Source organism: Spinacia oleracea, chromosome 3, assembly GCF_020520425.1.
Source record: "Spinacia oleracea cultivar Varoflay chromosome 3, BTI_SOV_V1, whole genome shotgun sequence".
NCBI classification, from domain to species: Eukaryota; Viridiplantae; Streptophyta; class Magnoliopsida; order Caryophyllales; family Amaranthaceae; genus Spinacia; species Spinacia oleracea.
The window spans coordinates 10,722,794-10,731,652 of NC_079489.1; the positions used below are offsets into that span (position 1 = coordinate 10,722,794).

Consider the following 8,859-nt stretch of genomic DNA (forward strand, 5'->3'; position numbering starts at 1 on the left):
GGTTTCAACTACAATCACAATTAACAATTATAATTCAATTTACAAACCATAGTTAAGGCCCTGTTCTGTTCACCTTATTTTTACTTATTTCAGGAAAAATAAGTTCAGATAAGTTCAGTTAAGTTCAGATAAGATAAGTTCAGGAAAAATAAGTGAAAATGAGGTGAATAGAACGCAACCTAAGGAGAATATTCCTACATAGAGAAGTTGGCCATTTTTGAATGGTGGGCGGTTTATGAGGAATCTCTCAATGTTGTAAGAATAAGTTGGCCCCTTAAAAAGAGCATTACCTAACCTTCCCCCTTCACAAAAAAATGATCTTTAATAAAATTGGTATATTCTATTTGTGAAATTTTATAGTAATATCTTTTCCTTTAAATCCAGTGGCAAATCTTCATTATTCTGCATTGCAGTCTTAGAGAAAGTTTTTACTGTAGTCTGAACCTGTTAGCATCGGTACCAATACCATGGGAGAAGCTTTTATTGCAGAAGAGATTGTTAAGGAGATTAGCCTTAAGGATATCTCTAAGAAACTCGAAGAATTCGCTCAGGCAAGAGATTGGGAGAAGTATCATAGTCCCAGGAATTTACTACTTGCTATGGTAAGTTTTTCCCTCATAAACCCAAGTTTGTATCAGTTCTTTCTCTGGTTGTTGTTTGAACCTGTTTCTGTTATACTGATTGTTATTACAGAACAAAAACATCGCGCCATAGCGAATATCATGTAGTTTCCTTTTGGTGGTTGATCACTGTAAATCATTTGATGCCAAGAGTTCTCTGTTGTGCCATATTTGCATTTTATGGAGGATAGAAAATTTGCATGAATTTCTCATAGCAGATGATTTGTGATCACTGTTTTAGCCAAGATTTTAAGGGTTGCCTACTGAAATACTGATATGCAGACTAGTTTTGTTAGTGGTTTCAGACTGTTCAGTGACACTCTTCTGTTCTGAATGCATAACCTTAAATTATGTAAATTCAATGCATTTCATAGTTAGCTAGTAAACCATCATGTAAATTCAATGCATTTCATAGTAAGCTAGTAAATCACAGAGTCATAGAGAGACGACATCTGCATTCGTTGTCAATTTTTTCATAATAAGAGAGTGTTCAATTTACCTGATTTTTTACTTATTTTTTCCGAAGTTATCTTATCTGAACTCTTATTAGAACTTATAAATTGTGCTTGCCCAACCCTTATATTTCCTGAATTTATCTTATCTGAACTTATTATTCCTGAAATAAGTGGAAATATGGTAAACATAACAGAGCTTAAGTCCCTCAAGTTGCAAGCTTGAACATCTAAAAGCCGATACTGTTGGTTGCAGAATTGCAGCTAACCTGGCTAAGTTTCTTGCATCCTTGTTGCCTCGCCTATTGTTTTTCCCATGCTTCGAGCAACAGTCCAGCAGCCCGTTAAGATGTACTACACTACATGACTACATCCCTTTTCAGCCAAAGCAACATTCCATAGATTAGACTCTCGAGGTTAAACTAAACATGTAGGATATGCTAATTAGCTGAACAAAGCCTGGTATGCTGAGGAGGCAGGGGGCTTAATCCATTTTAGGTTGGTCGTTAATTCGTTAATTCGTTATGATCCATAATCTAACTAACAAAAGCAGAACATAATTGACCTGTGGAACCTTTCAACTGGTCCACAAATGTTGGTGATAATGAATTAGGAAGATTTTCATCACAAAACATAGGTACGGATGGAGTACATAGCAGGTCACTGTTATGTTGCGGCACCTTAAAGCAAGCAAATATGTGGTTAATCATGGTGCCTCGTCATACAAATTACTTTTGATAAAGCCAAGTTTCAGGCAACTTAACAAAGATGGTGATGTTTTACTTTATTCTTTCCAGTTCAGAATATTTCACATTTTTCTGAGGGTGACATTTCCAGAATTTAGCAGATGAGAATCTGCATATCAGGAATTTGTTTGTTGATGATGATGCTTATAATTTGCGTTCTCATCTTTACGTTCTGTATGGTTTAGGTGGGAGAAGTAGGGGAGCTATCAGAGATATTCCAATGGAAAGGGGAGGTGGCAAAAGGGTTACCAAATTGGGGAGATTCAGATAAGGAGCATCTTGGTGAAGAGTTATCTGATGTTCTGCTATACCTTATCAGGCTTTCTGATATTTGTGGCATTGATCTTGCTGATGCTGCCTTGAAGAAAATGGTCAAAAACGCGGTTAAATACCCTGCTAATAGGTTGTAAGGTTGTTGCATTTTCCACTTATGTTCAAGATTAGCAGATCAACACATAAAAGTTTGCAAATGGTTAAGAAAATGCAACTGTTTTTTTTAGCATTTTTTTTGAAGCTTCTGTTTGTTAATTGAGCTAGAGTTATTCTGGCTTAATTTGGATTCGAAAAGGTACAAGTTTTAGAAGTTAAAAATGATCAGAGTGAAGACTGTATGAGTCAAGGAAAATGGTATGCAAAATGGACAAGACATTATTGTAAAAAAATGAAATTGAATCAACATTCATAATTTCACATACTTGACAGAATTGCACTGAATTTTTCGCCTGTTACAAAAAAAAAAAAAAAGTTCAATCCACCGCATATACTTCCAGTTCGTATTGATAATATTGAGGAAGTACGTTAGCCTAACGCAATGTATTTACTTAATTAATTTTCTTATCACGTGAAAAATCATACACGAGTAAATCAAGTAAAAACGTAACAAATATGAACTTCCGAACATTGGCTTACACATAGTTTAAGTTACAACGATCAATCACTAACCTTTAATCGATGATCAATCAATTAATACTTTTACTCGATGATCAATCAATAATTTTGGACTACTCGATGATCATTGATCAATCAATAATCTTTGGACTACTCGATGATCAATCATTAACCTTGACTTTGGGTTCACATTCTGATTATTATTATAATCCTAACTCCTAAGTTGAGATTGTTCAGGTTAGGACATTTGTTTTCTTATTCAAAACAAATACAGGAAAAAAAAAAAAAAAAAAAACAGCTCAGATCCTTCCTTTCTTCCTTTCTCCCCCCATTTCTCCTTCAAAAAACAAAAAGCAATTGCACAAGAATCTAGAGAGATAAACAGGTAAAATACCCTTTTCCCACCATTTCCCACTTGATTCTTTTCCTCTAATTTTGATGGATCAACGTTTAATTAATATCCCAACATTTTAATTTCTGTACAATTTGATTGATTAACCCTTCATTGATCATCAAATTATCATAGGTTTTGGAATCGGATTCTTTAATCCCCTTTCCCCCCTTCGAATCTTCCTAATTTTTATACCTGCGTCTTTTCATGTCTACTTCTTTTCCCCTAATTGTTTCCCTTTTTGTGTGTGTATAGATCAACACTGCTTCAATTCAACGCTCTCTGCTGAAAAGGGTACCTCTATATTCCTTCTCTCTCCTAAAAATTGTTCTTTTAAGCTTCTGTTATAATTTTGATTGCTGCAAAATTTGTTGAATCTGATCAGATTGTTGTTCTTAGTGGTATGAATATCTATTTGTGATGACATATTATTGGGTTTTGGATCTGCAAAATTAAGTGTTTAATTGTTGTATGGTGAAAACATAATGCTTATTGGGGGATGTCTGATGTGTTATTGCTGTTAGTGTTACCTAATTGGCTAATTCCCACTGCGATACGAATAAGGCGAATGAATACATGAATGTGGTACTTAGCCTAATTTAACATAACTAGGTAGCGGATTGGGTTCCTGTATTCAATCTTGTATTGTGAATGAGGTAACATTTGTGCTATAAGATTGAGCTTCCAGTGATTTTGATGTGTTTGTGTATGTTAATGAAGTACTCTTGTAGGTTGCCGCTTGTGAGTTCTGAGTCTTCTGACTAATAAGTGGTTTAGAGGTTCTGGTTAGAGTTTTGCTGAGTTTGATTTGCGGATTTTGGATGTTTAATGACACTTAGGTAAATAAGTTGTTGATTGATAATGTGCTTTGAATTCATTTTTGGGAAAAGTTGAAGTCTTTATGATTGGTTGGTTATCTATGCTAATAAAAATATAAAATTGCTGGTATTCTGCTGCTTTCTAAGTCGTTGAGTTTTTGATCGATGTACATTTGTTGCCGGACAAGGGTTTTCTTTGTTAAATTCAAGATTCGTGTTGCTTTATTGTATTGCTTCATCGGCCATAACCATAAGTGTGCTATTTGAACTCCTTGTGTCAACGCAAATTGCCAGGGCTAGCTATTATGCACGTTGGTATGAAATTACATTTGAACGCTCAAATTAGAATAGAAACAGTTGATTCTTCCCAAAAGGGCAAAGTCCAACCCTATGATTTACACAATTACACCTCTAAACTCCCAGTCTTTGTCGCCTCATTGTGCTTTAAAGTTCATATCAAAATTGGGGATACCTTTACTTATATGTGAGGTAATTGTTTGGTGCAGTTGTGGACAAAATGGCAGGAACAACTGTTTTTACCCCAGCTTTGGAAGGAATTAAGCTGGTCAAGTCTGAGAATGGAGAAATGTTGTCCAGGCCTTTCTTGGACGCGTGCAAGCACATTCTTCCTGTTATAGGTCTGTCAATGTAGTGCCATATTTTCAATATTATGACTTGTTTCTGCTAGCCGCATGTTTTACTACTAATAGTTAACTCTTTCTTTAATCAGCGCTAGCTAAAATTCCATCTGTTATGAAATAAATGTCACACTGTCCCAACCCTTTATAATGAAGGATGCAACATGATTTCCTTATATGACCCTATAAGATAGTTATATCGTTCCCATACTTCTCCATTACTCATTTTTGTTAAGGTCATCTTGGGAAATTAAATGATAAAACCATCACTATAGGAAAGGTGGAAACTTTGTTTGGATATCCTGAAATAGTACATATGACTATTTAGGGACGAAGCCAGGAATTCGTCCCAACGAGGGCTTGATTTTTACTATGCTTTTAAGTTTCATTCATAAAGTTCACTAGTATATTTCCCTCAAAAAAAAAGTACAGCAATATTATTTTCTTATAAAAATATTCATATTATCTCTATAGAAATAATAAATGGCAATAAAGTTCCATCTGTTTTTCTTTAAGTTTACAGTTTGACCAGATACGTTTGGCAACACACAACTTTGACCACCGATATCTTTAGTTGTCTATTAGTAAAATTTATAAAAGAAATATATTATGAAAAACATACATGCGACTAATCTAACAACATATTATACAATACCATTTTCTTTGAATACTACCTCAATTTTTCTGAGTTATACTTTAGTGTAGCAACAGAAACCAAGGAGAACTCAAAATATTGGGACCACCAAGTGGATACTTTTACATGTAGGAGGAAAGAGATAGAGAGTAAGAGAATTATAAATATGATTTGGTCCACAAAGTGGGGTGAAAAATAATAAAATATGAGTAGAAGGTTGACATAAATGGAATAAAGTAAAAGTGAGTAGAAGTTAGAAAAACACTTCAAAACAGAGTATGAGTAGAATTTAGGAAACAGAGGGAGTATATTAGTAAAAACATCAAGTCAAAGTTACTGTATGAATAGTGCTAAAAGTCAAACTGTAACACTTTAAGAAAATGGAGATTGGAGGGAGTACTATTAAGCTAAAAGATAATAAAGAGAATAGAAGACAATTTTACGAAAACAACGTTAAATTGTAATCTCTGTCAAAGATGTACGCAGAACTAGTAGTCTAGTACTGCTGTACAGAGTAAAAAAAACAGAAAGAGGGGAAGGAAGAAGAAAAACAAAAAGGGGGGAAATTTGGGCTTATGGGAATTCGAACCTTTAACCATTCAATTTACACACACTAGCTTTCAACCACTGCAAGTTTGCAACAGAGATACAGTAATTGTCTAAAGCTGTTAGTAGTATTATTATGATGTACAACTTTTCGGATTTATGACAGGGGGGCCTAGGCTCCTTTAGGCCTAAATGGAGCATCGCCCCTGTAACTGCTACTTTTGAGCGGAGGGAGTATTATTTTGAGAGTATGTGAAGTGCACTTTACTGATCAAGAGTTTATGATTATTCAAGTGAAAATATAGCTTTTTGGACTTGGGAGGATATTGTTCCTTTTATCAATTACTTGTTCAGTGAACTAAAGCGAGTGAAGTTTTATTATTTTTATTGGGTCTTTCCCCTTGTGTTATGATTGGCTGGCATAGGTGTTCTTCTAGTAACATTTTTGTTTGGTCTGATGCAGATAAATTTGGTGCTGCTATGACACTCGTAAAATCTGATATTGGTGGAAATATTACGGTAAGCTACTTTCACACTCGGTATCCTTATACGTATTCTTTTTTGTGTTTTTGCATATTTTGCATTTTACGGGGTGTGGGGCCTGTAGGCTACCTTTTTCAACACTGCTCCTGTAGGCTTTGTTCGTGGATATCTTCTGTGAGCCATTAAGATTGACCAACCAAAAGATCTCTTATTAAAAAATTTGGTTGTCGTTTTCATTTTATTTTCCATTTCTTTGAGGATGCCCTTTCTCTTAAGAAAAATGCATAATCACAAATGACAAATCACAATGGAAACAACTTCTATTTAATTATTTTCTGATGTGATCTGTAATCAAAGTTGAAATCGACAAACTTATGGATATCTCTACATCTTTCTTGATTTGGCATTGATCAGAAATCTTGTTGCAGAGATTGGAAAACAAGTACAACTCGGATCCAGAAAAATTTAAGTACATGTATAGTATGGTACAAGTGGAGGTTGAAAGTAAGACAGCTAAAGGATCATCTAGTTGTACCAACGGCCTGCTTTGGCTAACAAGGTAGATCATACTACATGGGAATTTCATGATCATGAATGGGATGGAATTGTTTTTATCCACGTTTCTCGTCTATTTATGTAAGGGGCAGTGCATGACATTATTGTAATTACTTTGTAGAGCTATGGATTTCTTGGTGGAATTGTTCCGCAATTTACTCGAGCACCCAGATTGGGCAATGTCTCAAGCTTGTACTGACTCTTATAGCAAGACCTTGAAGAAATGGCACGGGTGGCTGGCCAGTTCAAGCTTTTCTGTAAGTTTAGAACTCTTCTTTGTTTACAGTTTTCCACTTCTGTTTAATTGTATTCTATGGCCTTTATGAACTTAAAATACTTATTCATCTCTTCAAGTGATCAATTGTCAATATAGACGGCTCTGTTCTGTTCACCTTATTTCCACTTATTTTAGGAAAAATAAGTTCAGATAAGTTCAGTTAAGTTCAGATAAGTTCAGATAAACCAAATATAATTTACAACTAAAATAAGTTTTGATAAGTTCAGATAAACCAAATATAATTTACAACTAAAATAAGTTTTGATAAGTTCTAATAAGTTCTGATAAGTTCAGTTAAGTTCAGATAAGTTCAGATAAGATAAGCTCAGTAAAAATAAGTGAAAATCAGGTGAATAGAACGCACCCCTAGTTTGTTTTCTCTCGATGTAGTGTTTTACTTTAGCTGATTTAAAAGATATATAATTCTTTTTTAATCATTTGCCTATTGTGTGTTATTCTCTATCTATTTTGATACATCATGCCAAAAATCCAAATTTATGTGGTAGGCTGTTAGCCCATTGTGGAAAGATTTTGCCGATTCATAGATAAACTCAAATTCGATTGTAATGTTGCCCATGCTGTAATGCCAAATGGGGTTTTGCTTCAGTTTTTGATGGAGTATGAACTATTCTTTCAGATTGCAATGAAGTTAGCTCCTGATAGGAGCAAGTTTATGGAGGTGCTGGGGGGTGATGCTGTCAAGTGCGACATTGAGCAATTTTTGACCACCTTTACTCCACTGCTTCAACAGAACCACAAGTTTTTGGTAAGATAACTTGGAACAACTGATAACTACTGTGTCTTTAAACTCTGAATGTCTCTATCAATGTTTCTCATTAATCTGTTATATATTTGTTTACCGATGTTATTCAACAATACTGTATTATATTATATAGAGGAGCTGAAGTAGACAAGTATAACTCCATTCCTATATTAAAATACAACAACTATCCTTGATTTGGTTGCTTTTACATCACCAATTAATCAATTATATCAGCGTAGTCTTTCTTTTAAATTCTTAGTTCAGGGTAATATTAAGGTAATGTGGGAAAGTTTCAAATTTGACTTTAAATTTAGAATGTGGCATTCTATTTTGGGGGTGGTGAGAAAATAAATATATGGCCTATAACCTAGGTACGGAGGGCCTATAAATTTAGAAGCTCGTTTTTTCCTTCACAATTTTCGAATCATTTCTCCTTTTTCTGATTGAATATGTAATGAGAATTGGGAAATGCGTTTTCCATTTTCTAAATGCGGTATCTGTAGGGCTTGATAGTAATACTTGGATATTAGCTGTACCTTGTTTGGATGATTTATGCATAAATTTACTATGCTTTGTTCTGATGTTCATCACTCCTCGTGTTTCAGGCTAGTGTGGGTTTGGATGACATGAAAGCTTCTTAATGCGCAAATGAAGTTTCGTCATTGCTGCTAAGTTAGAATTGCAGCCATTGACATCTTAACATCAGAGAATTTGCAGACCAGATCGATGTTGAAATTCCATCTTAATCTTAACCTTTTCGGCAGACATACTACGTGCTCTCTTATATCTGTAAAGAGATTATTGATTAACAGTGCCTTTGTGCCTGTTTTCAGACAATATAATGTGACCCGTCATCAATGTATGTTTATTAATCTTCGTTTATGGTATGCGTTTTGTCATCCGAAACTCTGATGAGTTGAACCTGCTATCAGACAATATAATGTGACCAATGAATGTTACTTTGTATTAATCTTCGTTTATGCTATTGCATATTTCCTCCGAACTGCAAAGAGTCTGAACCTGCTGTCGACATCAGTCTAGTCTAGTC

At 34.6% G+C, this 8,859-nt stretch overlaps 2 protein-coding genes across 4 annotated transcripts; both read left to right on the forward strand.

Annotated features, from left to right (window-relative positions):
• The first annotated feature begins 299 nt into the window (after nt 1-299).
• On the forward strand, nt 300-2,320 carry LOC110787342 (uncharacterized). Its single transcript, XM_021991949.2, has 2 exons — nt 300-602; nt 2,004-2,320. The coding sequence occupies exons 1-2, from the start codon at nt 468-470 to the stop codon at nt 2,226-2,228; spliced, it is 360 nt and encodes a 119-aa protein (XP_021847641.1). The 5' UTR covers nt 300-467; the 3' UTR covers nt 2,229-2,320.
• Nucleotides 2,321-2,971: 651 nt separating this feature from the next.
• LOC110787367 (glycolipid transfer protein 1) lies at nt 2,972-8,781 on the forward strand. Of its 3 annotated transcripts, none has more exons than XM_021991977.2 (8): nt 2,972-3,091; nt 3,353-3,391; nt 4,422-4,553; nt 6,197-6,252; nt 6,645-6,775; nt 6,893-7,028; nt 7,686-7,814; nt 8,417-8,781. In XM_021991977.2, exons 3-8 carry the CDS (start codon nt 4,433-4,435, stop codon nt 8,450-8,452), a joined length of 609 nt encoding a protein of 202 aa, XP_021847669.1. In that variant the 5' UTR covers nt 2,972-3,091; nt 3,353-3,391; nt 4,422-4,432; the 3' UTR covers nt 8,453-8,781. The 3 variants fall into 3 exon arrangements, with proteins under 3 accessions (XP_021847669.1, XP_021847670.1, XP_021847671.1); XM_021991978.2 differs by lacking the exon at nt 2,972-3,091 and adding an exon at nt 3,208-3,232; XM_021991979.2 differs by lacking the exon at nt 2,972-3,091 and having other exon boundaries at nt 3,359-3,498.
• Nucleotides 8,782-8,859: the final 78 nt, after the last annotated feature.

Bases quoted from the DNA above. Each gene is read 5' to 3' on its own strand.
- LOC110787342 (XM_021991949.2), top strand. From the start codon at position 468: ATGGGAGAAGCTTTTATTGCAGAAGAGATTGTTAAGGAGATTAGCCTT. The intron at 603-2,003 runs GTAAGTTTTTCC...TGTATGGTTTAG, and splicing joins GGAATTTACTACTTGCTATG to GTGGGAGAAGTAGGGGAGCT.
- LOC110787367 (XM_021991977.2), top strand. From the start codon at position 4,433: ATGGCAGGAACAACTGTTTTTACCCCAGCTTTGGAAGGAATTAAGCTG. The intron at 7,029-7,685 runs GTAAGTTTAGAA...CTATTCTTTCAG, and splicing joins TGGCCAGTTCAAGCTTTTCT to ATTGCAATGAAGTTAGCTCC. The intron at 7,815-8,416 runs GTAAGATAACTT...CTCGTGTTTCAG, and splicing joins AACAGAACCACAAGTTTTTG to GCTAGTGTGGGTTTGGATGA.